General features: G+C 42.6%; 1 protein-coding gene across 1 annotated transcript; it reads right to left on the bottom strand.

The window, feature by feature from the left end:
• Positions 1–895: 895 nt before the first annotated feature.
• On the bottom strand, positions 896–15,619 carry LOC142255808 (T-cell-interacting, activating receptor on myeloid cells protein 1-like). Its single transcript, XM_075327255.1, has 7 exons — positions 15,580–15,619; positions 13,567–13,839; positions 8,896–9,168; positions 5,908–6,168; positions 5,802–5,812; positions 4,481–4,490; positions 896–1,047 (listed from the first exon to the last, which is right to left on the bottom strand). The coding sequence occupies exons 1-7, from the start codon at positions 15,617–15,619 to the stop codon at positions 896–898; spliced, it is 1,020 nt and encodes a 339-aa protein (XP_075183370.1).
• Between the last annotated feature and the right edge of the window lie 1,557 nt (positions 15,620–17,176).

Genomic DNA, 17,176 nt, shown 5'->3' with positions numbered 1-17,176 from the left:
ATTTGTGGGAGGTCTGTCATATTATGTGGAGGGTTTTATTGAGGTCATCATACTTTGGGGATGGGTGTTGGGCCATTAAACTGCACGGAGATCAATTTGGAAGGATTGGTTATGTGTGACATTGGACATTATATGGAAGAAAGGACTTGTGTTAAACATTGCCTGTATATTTCCGACTCTGCTGCATGATCATTTCCGTGAGTGATTTTTGTTCTGTTCCCTGCTACCCAGTTCTGACCTCCTTCCCTTCTGCCCGTCCTGACCCATCCTGACCTCCGTTCTTCCCTTGACTCGATCTGACCTCCGTTTTCCTCCTGACCCGACTTGACCTGGATTTCCCCGGCCTGTCCTTGTCTCCACCATCCCCGCTTCCTGTCTAGTCATCACCGCTCCCCAGTCTGTCTTCCTGTTCCCTGTGCCTTTCAGTGTTCCCCTTTGTGTACCTACTCTCCCGGTATCTGACCTCGGCTCTGCTTACTAACTTTGGTTTCATTCTCCCTCAGTACAGACGTGACATCCCAGCTTGAACCAGAATGATTGACTACTCTTTCGCCCTCTAGTGGGCCTGTCTGCGTACTGCACACTGAAGCTGCATCCCCAGCTAGCTATAGTGCTCCCATAGTACAGCGTGACACTCTCAGTTTGCTTGAGAGCATAGAATCAGAGACTAATAAAAATTAATGATGGCATGTGAAGAACTGTGACACAGTAACTGGGTGAGTGTGCAATGGTGCACAAATTGTAAGAAAACGGCAAGACATTGCTGACACGAGAGGCTACCTTAAAGAGCTCAGTGAGCCCTATTAGAGCACGCTGTAAAACATTATGAAACAGATGTAGAGCCTGGCTGTCTACCTTTTAAATAAATTCATAATTAATTTAATTTATTTGCAGGTTAAAAGTGATATTCATATTCATTGGATGTTGTAAGTCTGTTTTTCTCCATTTTCGGATTCTTTCTTCTGCAACAATATTCTGAGAAACCGCCGATTACTAGAAGAAGAACTCCAGCTATAGTCAAGCGGATGATGTTTCCCATTGTGTAATCTCTCCGCTTCCCTTCAGTACTACCTGTGAATGATGGACAGAAAAATTTCACATTTCAAAAATATTTCAACTTTAGCAACAACAGCAACAAAAAAAACTTATAATGAAGAATTTCAAGTATTTTAACTCTTTTCAGACAATTTTTGTTTTTACAAATTTTCTCTCCCCATCTTCCAAGCACCGTAACGTTTTATTTTTGTACCCTTAGTTGATTGTTTTATTGATATGAACCTATTTTTATTGCCTTTTTTAAGAGTTACCAAAACCCACAATTCTGATGTTTTGGAGTTTTGTTTTCCCGAACTTTTCCTGCTTTAACTTTATGGATTAATTAATTTTATATTTCAATAGATCCGACTTTTACAAACAAGAAGGTAGCAAATATGTTTTTATTTATTTGCTATATACTTTTAATTATTTGAATTTATTTGCTTTATATTTTCAATTTTCTTTACTTTTTGGGGATTTTTTAGGGGATTTGAAGCTATTGTTAGCTGATCTTTTATTCCTAATACTGCAATACCAAAGTATTACAGTATAAAGTCTCCTCTGAAGCTCAGCATGTGACTTAGCTTCATAGAAGTACCATAATGGCAGCAAAAGGGACCTTTAGCAATTCATTTGCTGCCTTGATAACCCTTCAGTGCCCCTGGTTGTGTTGTGGAAGGTCGATTGGAGCCGGTACACACCACAATCATGGGCATCTGCTCCCTCTAACCTCCATTGTCGTATATTGACAGTAGCATTTAAATGATTACCAGTAGCGATCAGAGCTCAGCTCCGGTCACTGCTGTTAGATCCAGATGCCAGCTATATGATGCAACCGGTATCTTAAGCATGTGGAGGGAGTTCAGATCCTTTTCCCCTCCACACTTCTCAGTACTGATGTACATGTGAGTGATTTTATTTTTCTACGGGGTTAAATTAATTTTTTTCAAACAATATTATATCAGATTTATCTCCTTTAAAGCTACTGTAAGAAGCACTTTTTCGCCCCAAAATTTGGAAGGAAAATGAGGAGTTCATCTTATAAACCAAATGTAGCTTACCGGGAGGGGGAGAATGGGCGCTGTGCTGGCTGCGGGCACTGTGCTGTTTATGGGGGCTGTGCTGGCTGTGGGGGCTATGCTTCTTGCGGGGGCTGTGCTGGCTTCGGGGGCTGTGCTGGCTGTGTGCAGTAGGGCAATGCTGCAGGCGGTGCAGCCGGTGTCCCAGATGCTCTGTCGGCGGTGCAGGCTTCAAAAACTAGCGCCTGGAGTTGGCATATGCGCAGATGGAGCTCTCAGCTCAGGAGCTCATCTGCGCATGCGATGGCTCTGACCCATTGATCTCTCAGCAGCGGACTTAAGGAAAATGATGCACGGAGGTGGCGCATGCGCAGATAAAATCATTAAGCTGATAGCTCAATCTGTACACACGCCGACTCTGGGCGCCATTTCTTTGAAGCCTGCACTGCCAACAGAGCAACTAGGACACCAGCTGCACTGCCTGCAGCATCGCCTTCCTCCACAACCTCCCCTGCCTCCTGTTACCCCGCTCCACGACTGCCGCCACCCTCCAGTAAGACACCACCGGATTATAAGACAAACCCCATTTTTTTACCTTTTTTTTCCTCTAAATTTGGGGTGCGTCTTTTAATCTGATGCGTCTTATAAAACAAAAAATACGGTAATTAATTAATCAATTAATAAATTAATGCATTTTATAAGTAAAACTTACTCGGCCTTTCAGTCCCTGGGGATAGATTTATCTCTTCTAGTGGAAATAAATGGAAAACAAACAATAATATAGCATAAAGAGGCATTGTCATTGTTACATTGTTGTTGCAAAATACTATTACAGTTTAAAGGGAATCTGTCACCCATTTTTTGCTAACTCATCTGAGAGCAGCATTATGTAGGGGCTGAGATTCTTATTTCATTGATGTGTCACTTATTGGGCTGCTTGCTGTAAATTTGATTAAAAACTGTTATGCTGCAGAACTTTTAGTACTCTGAATGTTGAGCTCTGCATAACCCAGCCCACATCACTGATTGGCAGCTTTCTGTGTACACTGCAGAAAGCTATCAATCACTGGTGGGGCCGAAGTTGAACTACCTGGCAACATGTTTACTTGCCCTCTAGTGATAATCTCCTGCTGATAAAACAGTTATTTTATAAAATAAAAAGACACTAAGCAGACCAGAAAGAATTAGGATATCTGATTAAGTAGCAAAAACCTTTTGACCGATTCCTTTTAATCCACAAGCCATCTCCGAGCATACATTTTTAGCACTGAGCCTATTTGCATAAGGAGCATAACTTTGCATAATAGCACAATCAATCTTCTGTTTAGACTCAATGAGATTTCCTCCAAATTGACTGAACATCAGCTATGAAAAAATACTTTATGTGTAAGGTGTGTCAAATATTTTGCAATCCCGGGAGAAGGTTATGTACTGTGGTTGAAATTTTCATGGTTGTGACATCTCGTCCATCTTGGTGCCAGATCGAGTTTGATCTCAGAGTGCCATAGATAGAGAAGAGGAGTCTTCCAGAACTTGAGTCCGCTTGGCAACACATAGTGGGTGTCAAGTGTCGCTCGGACAAAGTGAAGAATATAAATAAAAGTCATGTACTTCACTTCACCATATAAGTTTGCTAAAGGGGTCAAGGTTTCTTTTTTATCCCATGGAGATTGACTTCTAGCTGTTAATTTCAGCTGCAGCGATATACTTCTGCTATATAAACCCACTCCTTACTCTCGCCTTTGCTGGCTATAGTTCATTCTATGCTGACCTGTAAAGGAGTTGTCTCTTGAAAAAGCTATTGTTCTATTTTAAGCAAATTCAGTGGCGTCCCTCATAGGAGAAGAAGAATTGGAGTTTCTTTTATTATTTCTGTTTTTGTTTGTCTCCCCTTCCTTGTGTTGTCTTTATAGTAGTAGTAAAATTAGTGTCTTGCTGGCCTGCTCACTAGTCAGGGCTAGCCCAAGGTCAGCTAGGGCCTAGGCACGTGACTGCGCATGCAAGGAAGAACCCATCTAGGGATGATAGAGAGCTCAGGGATCAGTCACAGGTGAGTTAGATGGTTATTTTTAGGGATGAGCGAATACCTCAAATATTCGGCTGCAAATATTTTCTGAATAGGTCGCCGCTATTCGACTATTCACCAATATTCGATGTGCAATGTAAGTCTATGGGAAACCTGAATAACAACTATTCAGAACTATTTGGGCTTCCCATAGACTTACATTGCGCATCGAATATTCGCATAGTGGTGACCTATTCGTTGGATATTCGCAAAGCCGAATATTTGATGCATTTGATCATCCCTAGTGATTTTCCTCCCCTTCTCCCTATTGTCATGGCCAGCATCGGACTGGCTACCGGAGGAATCTCCAGTAATGCCAGGCCTAGATTCAGGTACCTGCATTGCACTCCGGAGCGCTCACCTGAGCTCTGGCGTGCAGCCGAGACTGTACCGCGAGCGCCGAGTGATTGATTTCCCGTTGCTTGCGGTTCAGTTCATGTGTTCTGCAGACAGGCTGGGGTGATCTCAGGTGCTCTCACCTGAACTCCGGAGATCAGCCCGGCTTGTCTGCAGCTGTCATGAACTGAACCGCAATCACCGGGGAATCAATCAGTCGGCGCTCATGGTACAGTCTCGACTGCATGCCGGAGCTCAGGTGAGAGCTCCGGAGTCCAATGCAGGTAACTGAATCCAGGCCTGGCATTACTGGAGATTCCCCTGGTAGCCAGTCCGATGCTGCTCATGGCCTAGACAAGTGATCACACATGGGGGGATGATAGGGAGCTCAGGGATCAGCCAGAGGTGAGTTAGATGGTGACTTTCCTCCCCTTCTCCTTATCACCGGGGTCTACTTTTACATCTTCCCTGGTGTTCCCCTATCCTTGAGCTGCATGCCAGGTGTCCCTTTGCCTCAGAATGACACTTATATCCCGCAGGAGCAAAAGATCAGGAATGTTAAAATACAAATTTTGGGGACGATTCATCAAAGTGTTTTCTCCATTAAACTAGTTGTGACTAAGGCTATGTGCGCACGTTGCGTACTAGCCCTGCAGACATTTCTGCAGCGATCTGAAGAGCACACGTGCGCTTCAAATCGCTGCAGAAAATGTCCGTAGAGAAAAAAAAAAAAGCCGATTCCATGCGCTCTGTCTGCAGCTCCTGCCATAGACAGAGCAGGAGCTGCCGGCAAAGCTCACGGAAGAAGTGACATGTCACTTCTTAGAACGCAGCGCTTCGGGCAGCAGCCGAAGCACTTCGCTCTAAGACGCCACGTGCACACGGCCCCTGCACAATCTCCATAGACTGTGCAGGGGACGCAGCGTAACTGCATGTATTTACGCAACGTGCGCACATAGCCTTATAGCGTTTTCAGTCCAGTTAGGAGCAGATCTGCCTAAATTGGCAAAGTTAGGGTGGAGCTGGGGCCGGATGGAGAGTGGCTATGCCTGCCCCTCAAATTCAGCAAAAGTGTTGGCATTTGTTATGCCAGAAAAGCTCCTGCAATCGTTAACTGGAGTAGCATTTCAGGAGTAGACACTCCAAGAAGTGTGACTCTTAATTTGGTGCATCATTGTCCACTGACCCCTTCATTAAGAATGGTGTACGCAACTTCGATCTTAACAAATCGTCCCCATTTTAAACATTGGATATATAGTCTTCAGGCTTGAATGCTTCACTTTAATCTAATTTGTGTGATCAACTTTAAAAAAAGACTATTAAAAGTGAATGTGAAGAGTTCCTACTTGACTGGATACTGAATATGAAGGATATCTCACAAATTATTCATGATTTTTATCAAAAACGTGATGTCCAAAGAAGAAGAAAAATCAGTTGAGCTTGTTAACTTACCATCAATCCAAAGGTCGATTTTATTGCTGATTTTAGGGCCAAATGATGTTTTACAGAAATAGATCCCCTCATGTTCCATGTTTATCTGAATATAAGTAAAATCAACTATAGATCCATCGGATTCCCTCTGTTCATATATTTCTTCATCTTTATATAAGTCGACAGTCTCCCCTTTCTCTGTTCCATTACACCGAAGTGTTACATTACTGCCGAGGAATAGGGACCCCCTCTGTATTATGGATAAGAAAATGCTTTCATGGACTGGAAAATATTAAAAATGAAGCAAGTTAAAAAAAATTGTATGTAATACATACACTGACGAAGGATTTTCCTATTCTAGCAAAATAAATAATTTCATAACATGTATAATGTATATTTTCTACATTTGTGATATCTACAGCTGTTTGTCACTGACCAAAACCTGGAAATGGGTCCCTAACCCTTTGTAGATCATAAGATAGAAATAATATTGAGAAATGTTGAGTATTAATGGAATCATGTTGATTTTAAAGGGTATCTGTCAGCAAGTTTTTGCTATGTAACCTGCAGAAAGAAACTGGAAGACAGGAGCGCAAAAATAGGGTTGTATCAGAAATTACCGGGGAAGGGGGGAGTGGATCAAATGGGGAGACTCACCTTGTATAGTTGTGATAGTTAACTATAGATGCTTGTAAGTAATGGCTGCTGTGGCTCCACATAGAATAGAGGATAACCGTTAGCTAGATAGGCATGATTGCCACGCTACCTTATAGATGAGACAGTCATTAGGTCATCAAAGGGATTTATTTCAATGCACTTCAGAGAAAAGGATAGTGGTTCTCTCTAAAAAGCATTGAAATAAATCACTTTGATGACCTAATGACTATCTCCTCTCTATGGCAGTGTGGCAATCATCCCTATCTAGCTAACGGTTATCTGCTATGTAATCTGAGGACAGAATGCTATAGGGGTTAAAAAAAAATAAACAAAAATAAACTAAGGGGTGCTTCACACACAGCGAGCTCACTGCCGAGATCGCTGCTGAGTCACGCTTTTTGTGACGCAGCAGTGACCTCATTAGCGATCTCGCTGTGTGTGACACTGAGCAGCGATCTGGCCCCTGCTGCGAGATCGCTGCTCGTTACACACAGCCCTGGTTCGTTTTCTTCAAAGCCGCTCTCCTGCTGTGACACACAGATCGCTATGTGTGACAGCAAGAGAGCGACAAATGAAGCGAGCAGGGAGCAGGAGCCGGCGTCTGACAGCTGAGGTAAGCTGTATCCAAAATAAACATCGGGTAACCAAGGTGGTTACCCGATATTTACCTTAGTTACCAGCCTCTGCAGCTCTCACGCTGCCTGTGCTGCCGGCTCCGGCTCTCTGCACATGTAGCTGCTGTACACATCGGGTTAATTAACCCGATGTGTACAGCAGCTAGGAGAGCAAGGAGCCAGCGCTAAGCAGTGTGCGCGGCTCCCTGCTCTCTGCACATGTAGCTGCATTACACATCGGGTTAATTAACCCGATGTGTACTGTAGCTAGGAGAGCAAGGAGCCAGCGCTCAGTGTGCGCGGCTCCCTGCTCCCTGCTCACACTGGTAACTAATGTAAACATCGGGTAACCATACCCGATGTTTACCTTAGTTACCAGTCTCCGCAGCTTCCAGACGGCGGCTCCGTGCAAGCGCAGCGTCGCTTGCACGTCGCTGCTGGCTGGGGGCTGTTCACTGGTCGCTGGTGAGATCTGCCTGTTTGACAGCTCACCAGCGACCATGTAGCGATGCAGCAGCGATCCTGACCAGGTCAGATCGCTGGTCGGATCGCTGCTGCATCGCTAAGTGTGAAGGTACCCTAAGCCTCTCTTATCAGGCTGTGTGTTGTTGGTTATTTAACCTAAAGGCTTTATCACCTAGTGATTATCACTGCTGGACTACAATGTCACTCGTAGGGCAGTCCAGCATGCCCCCTCCTTGATTGACACCTCACTGTCAATGTACAATCTCTATTGAGAGCCTAGTGTGGGCGGGGACAGCTTTCTCAGCTCTGCTACATGGCTAAATCTAAAATCTTGATTGTGTCAGAACGGCTGCACCCAGTAATCTAAGTGATACATCATTGGATTAAGAGTCTCTTTGTTTGCCTACATCATGTCGCTCGCTCTCAGATGAGGTAGCAAAAACCTGCTGGCCAATTCCATTTAAAGGAGTTTTCTAATAGGGGAAAAAAATATTTAGAAAATACATTCAATGCTTAACCCTTTCCCAAGTCGGAAAGCGGATGTATGGATCGTGATCACAGGGTGAGCTCACCCCATAACCAGCAGATAAAGGCTGTGTATTACAGTCAGGACCTGCCTCTAACAATCCTGGGTGTAATAGAGCTGTCAAACTCTAACAGTGCGATTTAACACGTACCGGCATAGGGTAGCACCATTTTAAGCACATATTGGTATGCCCGTGATACCATTGCAGATCACTGATGGGTTACTATAACAGCTGGGGGTCTGTGAAGACCTCTGTCCTTGTCATAACACTACTCCTTTGAAACCTGCCTGTGGGTGAGCTTCAAAGATGACTGATTTTCATTATATACTGCAATGCCGTGGCATTGCTGTATATAGCACAAGTGGTCAGACAATCGCAGTTTCAAGTTCCCTAAATGGCCTATTGAGGAGAGTGAAAAGTTAAAAAAAGGGAAAAAAAAGTGCGTCTTTTTTTGGACAAACTTCTGAATTTTTTTTTAACCCCTTAGATAAAAGTAAACCTATAGATGTTTGGTGTCTATGAACTCGTAACAGGAAAGTGGTAGCTATAACTGGCAACCAGGAAATGACTACATGAAGTTATATAGAGAGGGGTCCAGTTGTGCAAAATTTAGCAATTTCTGACGCAATGTAATCACTCCTAAGTATCAAACATGTGCCAATGATCCCTTAAGGCCAGTTTCACTTAAAACAAGGCTTAAAGGAGGATGTTTAGTAATTGTAAATGAAAAATGACAGATTACTTACCTGTACTTTGCACTGTGATTCTTACATGGTTGGACATTCTGGAATTTGAGTGCATCATGCAGAAATAATTTCCTTGGTGCTTCAAAGAAACGTTGACTATAAGGAATTCAGCTTTAAAACCAATTGATTGCTTTTGAAACAGTTTTCTTCCATTTTGATACAGAATGAAAGTCTCTCCTGGCATTGCTGCATTGCACTGGATTGTTACGTTGCTGCCTGCCGGTATACTGCTATTAGGCTGGACAGATATTGAAGGCGTGAGGATTGTTTCCTCTGTATACAGAAAATATAGAATATTCAGTAATAATCATAGACGTTTCTCATCATTTAAATTATTGTTATCAGAAGTTGCATTGTGATTTTTCTGAATTTCTCTACTGTACAAGAAGAGATGAATTGTCAAAGGTCATCTAGTCTAAAGCACAGCACAACCCCTGAAGAGCCATATAAAAATCATTGCTCCTTCCAGGTACTACAATAGGTAGTAAACTTTAAACAAGCTACTGGTTTGCTTTAAAGAGAACCTACCATCAAGTCATTTATTTTATTCCCACTGCATTCTGGTTTTTTTTTTGGGGGGGGGGGGTTATATCTTTAATACAAATCCAGAGATATGAGACTTTTTACTTTAAGATCTTTCTCTACTTGCATCCTGTCAATTTTAATCCTTTCCCGACATTCACCTTACATGTCATGTGCGGGAGCTGAGCCCGCATCATATCTGATAGATGCTGGCTGTGTTACACACTAAAGGGGGCTTTACACGCAACAACATCGCTAACGAGATGTCGTTGGGGTCACGGAATTCGTGATGCACATCCGGCCTCGTTAGCGATGTTGTTGTGTGTGACACGTAAGAGCAACCGCTAACGATCAAAATTACTCACCTTATCGTTGATTGTTGACACGTCGTTCTAATCCCAAATATTGTTGCTGTTGCAGGACGCAGGTTGTTCGTTGTTCCTGAGGCAGCACACATCGCTACGTGTGACACCCCAGGAACGAGGAACAACACCATACCTGCGTTCTCCGGCAATGAGGTGGGCGTCACTTTCTTTCTGCTGCTCTCCGCCCCTCCGCTTCTATTTGATGGCTGCCGTGTGAAGTCGCTGTGACGCCGCACGTACTACCCCCCTTGTAAAGGAGGCTGTTCGCCGGCCACAGCGATATCGGTAGGCAGGTAAGTACGTGTGACGGGTCCTAGCGATGTTGTGTGCTACGGGCAGCGATTTGTCCGTGACGCACAAACGACGGGGGTGAATGCTTTCACCAGCGACATCACTAGCGATGTCGCTGCGTGTAAAGCAGCCTTATCTGCCTGAAACAGCAGCAATCTGATCTGAACTCCGATCGCTGATGTTAGCCTCTTAAAAATTGCTTAAAAAAAAGAAAGAAAAGCGATCAGATTGCTGATCGTTATAGTCACCTAGGAGGACTAGTAAATAAATTAAAAAAAAGTTAAAAAAAGTTAAAAAATTAAAAAAAAATTAAAAAAACCCCTAAAAGTTCAAATCACCCCCCATTCGCCCCACTGAAATTAAAGTCTTAAAAAATAAAAACTATACACATATTTGGTATTGTCACATTCAGAAATGCCCGATCTATCAAAATATAAAATCAATTAATCTGGCCGGTAAATGGCATAGCAGCAAAAAAAATTCCAAACGCTAAACTTACGTCTTTGGCCGCAGCGAATTTTGCCCAAAATGCGATAACAGGCGATTAAAACTGCACTTCTGTGCAAAAATGGTACTGTTAAAATCATCAGCTCAAGACGCAAAAAATGAGTCATCACTGAGCCATAGATCCCAAAAAATGAGAATGCTACAGATCACAGAAAATGGCGCAAAAGTGTATATTTTTTGGACAAACTTCTAATTTTTTTTAACCCCTTAGGTAAAAGGAAACCTATACATTTTTAGTGTCGACAAACTCGCACTGACCTGAGGCATCACACCGACACATCAGTTTTACCATATAGTGAACAGTGTGAATAAACTATCCCAAAAACAATCATGCAATTGCACTTTTTTTGCAATTTTTTTGCACTTAGAATTTTTTTTGGTGTTTTCCAGTACACTATATGGTAAAACCTATGGTTTTATTTAAAAGTAGAACTCATCCCGCAAAAAATAAGCTCTCATATAGCAAGATTGACAGAAAAATAAAAAAAAATTACAGCTTTTGGAAGAAGGGGAGCAAAAAAAACCCCACGGGAAATCACCCGGGGGTGAAGGGGTTATAATAAGCTCTGGAGGCAGATTTTCAGGCAGATCTATGTCTAGCTCATTTACATATTAAGAATTAATGGGAATCTGTCAGTAGGTTTTTGCCATGTAAATGGAAGACAGCATGCTGTAAGCGTTAACATTCAGATTACAGCTCTGCGTCTCTTATCTCAATGTGTGTTTTTGTTTACCTGCAATGTTAGTTTACGCTTCCTAGCTTTATCATTAGTCTGACTGAGGAATGCTTTAGCTTCTGTCTATGGAAATGTACACTGAAAGCCTGGTGTTAAGTTGTGCTACATGCAAAAAATAAAATGTTTGACTAAATAAGAATTTCTGCACTCAGCAATCTAAGTTATAAATAGCTGGATTCAGAATCTATTTGCCTACATCATGCTGCTCTCAGAAGAGGTAGCAAAAACCTGCTGATAGGTTGCCTTTAAAGATTGCTCTGGAATAAGACATTGGATTGCAGATATCAAGGTATCATTTATTCAGCTTCCACTGTCCTATAGGCCCATATATGACAGATCACCTTTTAGAATACCTTAATCATTTCCTGTGAACTATTTTCAGGCACCTTCCCTTTGTTTACTCCCCTATTTTTAATACAGCTGCTTTTATTGGTGGACTAGAGACTACCTTGTAATTCCTTATCCTTGTTGTTTGGCAGCTCTTGGCCCAGCCCACTTCACACCCCCTTGGTTATTGTCACCAGTAGGATTGCCAGCCAGGAGGACTGGCAGACAAATGGAAGTCAGGAAGCCATGTCAAAACCAGGGAGAGAATCATAAGACAAGTGGTTAATGCAGGGGTGGGATTCAAATTTTTAACAACAGGTTCCCTGTAAACCCCGCCCATTTGAAAACCCCACCCATTCTGTAACCACACCCATTTTGTTAGCCACACCCATTTTCATGCACTTTCCTCAACCAAAAAATACAAGTAATTTAAAGTAAAATCTCCTTCCCCTCCTATTCCGTCACTCTCTTGTCCAGCACCAGTTGTTCCCGTCACTGTCAGTCATATTGTATTAAATGATTTTTCTACAGTTTTTACAAATTATTACTAAAGGAGCCTGCTAAAATTGGAACGGACGACCTTCTCCATACAGATCTCATCCCATTATGGCCTTTTTCCCCTGCAGATCCCATCCCATTATGACCTCTTTCCCTTGCAGATACCATCCCATTATGGCCTCTTTCCCCTGCAGATCCCATCCCATTATGACCTCTTTCCCCCTGCAGATCCCATCCCATTATGGCCTCTTTCCCCTGCAGATCCCATCCCATTATGGCCTCTTTCCCCTGCAGATCCCATCCTATTATGGCCTCTTTCCCCTGCAGATCCCATCCCATTATGGCCTCTTTCCCCTGCAGATCCCATCCCATTATGACCTCTTTTTCCCTGCAGATCCCATCCCATTATGGCCTCTTTCCCCCTGCAGATCCCATCCCATTATGGCCCCTTTCCCCCTGTAGATCCCATCCCATTATGTCCTCTTTCCCCTGTAGATCCTGTCTCATTATGGCCTCTTTTCCCCTGTAGATCCCATCCCATTATGGCCTCTTTCCCCTGTAGATCCTGTCCCATTATGGCCTCTTTTCCCCTGCAGATCCATCCCATCATGGCCTCTTTTTCCCTGCAGATCCCATTCCATTATGGCCTCTTTCCCCCTGCAGATCTCATCCCATATGCTCCTTCTCCCTTGCAGATCCTATCCCATATGGCCCCTCTCCCCATATAGTTCCCATCTTAATGCGGCCCCTCTCCCTGCTCCCCTGCATGTTCGGCTCACTAGGCGCTTACCTGCAGCAGCAGTGGCCTCTCCTCTGTCTTCCGTCCTCCTCCGCGGCTCTCTGCACGCTGACAGACAGCAGTGGAAGGAGCTACCTCTCCACGCTGCCTTGCCATCTCTGCAGCGTCAGCGCGTCTCTGCACGCCGCGTCAGGGAGCCGACAGGCTCCACTAAACCCGGAAGTGCGGCGCAGAGGTACGGGGATTCATTTGTGCTAGAGTCTTAAAGAGATACTAACACAAATGAATACAGGGAACCGGATCGCCGCAGCTGTTTCTTGCCAGTTCAGGGAACCGGCTGCTATTTCAACAACCGGTTCTCCAGAACCTGACAGAACCGGCTGAATCCCACCCCTGGGTTAATCAGATAGACATGCTGAGGTCAGAAGCATGGATAAGCTATAGTAAACATGGCAGAGTCACTAACAACCAAAAAGCGGTAGCTATAACTGGCAACCAGGAAGTGACTACATGAGGCTATATAAAGAGGGGTCCAGTTGTGCACAACCTTAGCAATTTCTGGTGCAATGTAATCACCCCTAAGTTTCAAACATGTGCCAATGATCCCTTAAGACCAGTTTAGCTTAAAACAAGGTTTAAAGGAGGATGTTTAGTAATTGTAAATGAAAAATGACACATTATTTACCTGTACTTTGCACTGTGATTCTTACATGGCTGGACATTCTGGAATTTGAGTGCATCATGCAGAAATAATTTCCTTGGTGTTTCAAAGAAACGTTGACTATAAGGAATTCAGCTTTAAAACCAATAGATTGCTTTCGAAACAGTTCTCTTCCATTTTGATATAGAATGAAAGTTTCTCCTGGCATTGCTGCATTGCACTGGATTATTATGTTGCTGCCTGCCGGTATACTGCTATTAGGCTGGACAGATATTGAAGGCGTAAAATTTGTTTCATCTGTATAGAGAAAAAAATATTCAGTAATAATCATAGACTTTTGTCATCATTTAAAGTATTATCACAAGTTGCATTGTGATTTTTCTGAATTTCTCTACTGTAGAAGAAGGAATGGATTGTAAACTTGTAGACTGTGAGCCCTCGGGGGCAGGGACCTCTCTCCTCCTGTACCAGTCTGTGCCTTGTTTTATTTATAATTATTGTACTTGTCTTTGCTATGTATACCCCTTTTCACATGTAAAGCGCCATGGAATAAATGGCGCAATAATAATAATAATAATAATAATAATAATAATAATAATAATAATAATAATAATAATAATAAAAAAGCTCGTCTAGTCTAAAGCACAGCACAACCCCTGAAGAGCCATATAAAAATCATTGCTGCTTCCAGGTACTACAATAGGTAGTAAACTTTAAACAAGCTACTGGTTTGCTTTAAAGAGAATCTCTCACCAAGTCATAAGTGAGCAGTTGTTGCTTTTATTTTATTCCCACTGCTCCCCTACGCATTCTGTTTTTTGGTGTTTTTTTTGTGGGTTTTTTATATCTTTATTATGATTTCAGAGATATGAGACTTTTTATTTACAGCTAACGTTTAAGACTTTTCTCTACTTACATCCTGACAATTTTAATCCCCTCCCGATGGGAGTTGAGCCTCCATCATACCCAATAGATGCTGGCTGTGTCACATGCTAAAGGTACCGTCACACTAAGTGACGCTCCAGCGATCCCACCAGCGATCTGACCTGGCAGGGATCGCTGGAGCGTCGCTACATGGTCGCTGGTGAGCTGTCAAACAGGCAGATCTCCACAGTGATCAGAGATCAGCCTCCAGCCACCAGCAACCGTGCTTCATAATCATAGTACACATCGGGTTACTAAGCAAAGCGCTTTGCTTATAGTTACCCGATGTGTACCTTGGCTACGTGTGCAGGGAGCAGGGAGCCAGCTTCAAGAAGCTGCGGACGCTGGTAACCAAGGTAAATATCGGGTAACCAAGCAAAGCCATTGCTTGGTTACCCGATATTTACCTTGGTTACCAGCGTCTGCAGAAGCTGGCTCCCTGCTCCCTGCACATTCAGTTGTTGCTCTCTCGCTGTCACACACAGCGATGTGTGCTTCACAGCGGGAAAGCAACAACTAAAAATTGGTCCAGGACATTCAGCAACAACCGGCGAACTCACAGCAGGGGCCAGGTCGTTGCTGGATGTTACACACAGCGACATCACTAGCAAGATCGCTGTTGCGTCACAAAAACCGTGACTCAACAGCGATGCTGCTAGCGATGTCGCTTAGTGAGACGTGGCCTTAAGTATGTATTTGTAACAACAGCAATCTGATCTGAACTCCGATCGCTGCTGTTTACATATTGCTTTAAAAAAACTACAGTCATGGAAGAACGTGACTATAAGAAAAGCAGACAAGGGGGGTGCGATAGTGCTTTTGGACACGCGATACTACTTAGAAGAAGCATCTAACCAACTCAGTAACAATGAGGTTTATAGAGTCCAAAAAGGAGACCCCACAGTAAAATTTAAAGAAAAATTGAGAGGGTTTCTGAATAGACAAGTCAGTGTGGGATTCCTGACAAAAAACAGAGCTGAAAAATTACTATCCTCCTTTCCTACTAAACCTCATTGGTACTCAGTTCCTAAAATCCACAAATCGATTGTTGCACCCCCAGGGAGATCAATCGTCTCAGGAATTGGCTCCCTGACTGAACCTTTGTCTAAGTACCTTGATTGGCTACTTCATCCTCTATTGACATGTATTCCATCATTCATAAAAGATACAAGTGATCTACTATACCATTTAGAGAATTTTGTTTGGCAGCCCTCGTTCAAATGGGTGTCTTTAGACATCGAGAGTCTATATACAAGAATACCACAACGCCAAGGAGTGGAGGTTATTGTAGATAGACTCAGAAAAATAGGTGAAGCCCCAGAACAAATTAATTTCATTGAAGAAGCATTGTTGTTTGTTCTCACACACAATGCTTTTAAATTCGGTAATGATTGGTTCTTACAACATAGTGGGGTGGCGATGGGGACACCGGTGGCTTGCACATTTGCAAATTTATATCTAGCCACAGTGGAAGAAGATCTAGTATATGGCCTGAATAATCCTTTTATCAGACATATAAAACTGTATTTACGTTTTGTGGATGATGTCCTGATTGTGTGGGATGGAGATGAGGCAGAGGTAAAAGCTTTCGTTCAACATTTAAATTTAACAAATAAATTTAATATGTTATTCACTCATCAATATGGAGAAAATGAGATAGAATTCCTAGACGTTAAATTAGTGATAAAAGATGGGCAGATCACACGTGAGATCTTTAGGAAACCCATAGCAGTGAATAATTTATTACATCATAAAAGTGCCCACCCAAAACATGTCCTCAAATCCATCCCATACAGCCAGTTTCTGCGGGTTTACAGAGTTACAAATGATATTGAGAAATTAAACGAACAAATTCAGGATCTTCAGAAAAGGTTTTTAGAACGCGGTTACCCAAGAGCCGAGGTATTTGCAGCGCAGGAACGAGCTAATAAAAAAGTAGCAAAAGAAAAAATAAAAAATAAAAAATTGTTCAGAAAAACAGGTTCCAGTTCAGACCAGCAAAATAATTCACAAAAACGTTTGATTTTTAATTTTAAGTATAGTCCAATGGACAATATCATTAGGACTATAATAAATAAAAACTGGCACCTAATAGAAAAAGACAGAGATTTAGCAGATACAGCTAAAAATAGACCACTAATTACATACAGACGGTCTAAAAACATCGGAGACATACTAGTAAAAAAATGCTACACACCAACCTCAACTTGGCTGCATAACCTTGGTCCTCTGGGTAACCATAAATGTGGTAATTGTTCATTCTGTCAGTACCATCTTACTGGTAAATCTCTAAAAGTGGGCAATGCCTGGCACAGGACCAAACATCTGATTACTTGTAGAACCAAAATGGTAATTTATATCGTCTTCTGTCCCTGTGGATTATACTACATAGGGAAGACGATCAGACCACTCTTTGTGCGGTTCCGTGAACATAGGAATTCCATAACCACAGGAGTCGGCGCAACCAAGATGATCCAACATGTGAAAAATTTTCATGAAGCAAATTGCAACGTATTAACGTTTGCTGGATTAGAATTGGTTGAACCGTCACCTAGAGGTGGTGATACTCATAAGGTCCTTTTACAAAAGGAAGCTGAGTACATTATCAAATATAATGCTATGGGCCCGCTAGGCTTTAATGAAAAAAACGACTTAGTCGTATTTTTGGGTTGAAAAAGCACAATTTACTATATCATCATATGAAATTATA

The sequence above is a fragment of the Anomaloglossus baeobatrachus genome, chromosome 11 (genome assembly GCF_048569485.1).
Source record: "Anomaloglossus baeobatrachus isolate aAnoBae1 chromosome 11, aAnoBae1.hap1, whole genome shotgun sequence".
Taxonomy (NCBI): Eukaryota; Metazoa; Chordata; class Amphibia; order Anura; family Aromobatidae; genus Anomaloglossus; species Anomaloglossus baeobatrachus.
This window is presented reverse-complemented; position numbering and strand designations above follow the sequence as displayed.

Bases quoted from the DNA above. Each gene is read 5' to 3' on its own strand.
- LOC142255808 (XM_075327255.1), bottom strand. From the start codon at position 15,619: ATGGAATACATGTCAATAGAGGATGAAGTAGCCAATCAAG. The intron at 9,169-13,566 runs GTAAATAATGTG...TTCTGTATACAG, and splicing joins AATCACAGTGCAAAGTACAG to AGGAAACAATCCTCACGCCT. The intron at 6,169-8,895 runs GTAAGTAATCTG...AATATTTTCCAG, and splicing joins AATCACAGTGCAAAGTACAG to TCCATGAAAGCATTTTCTTA.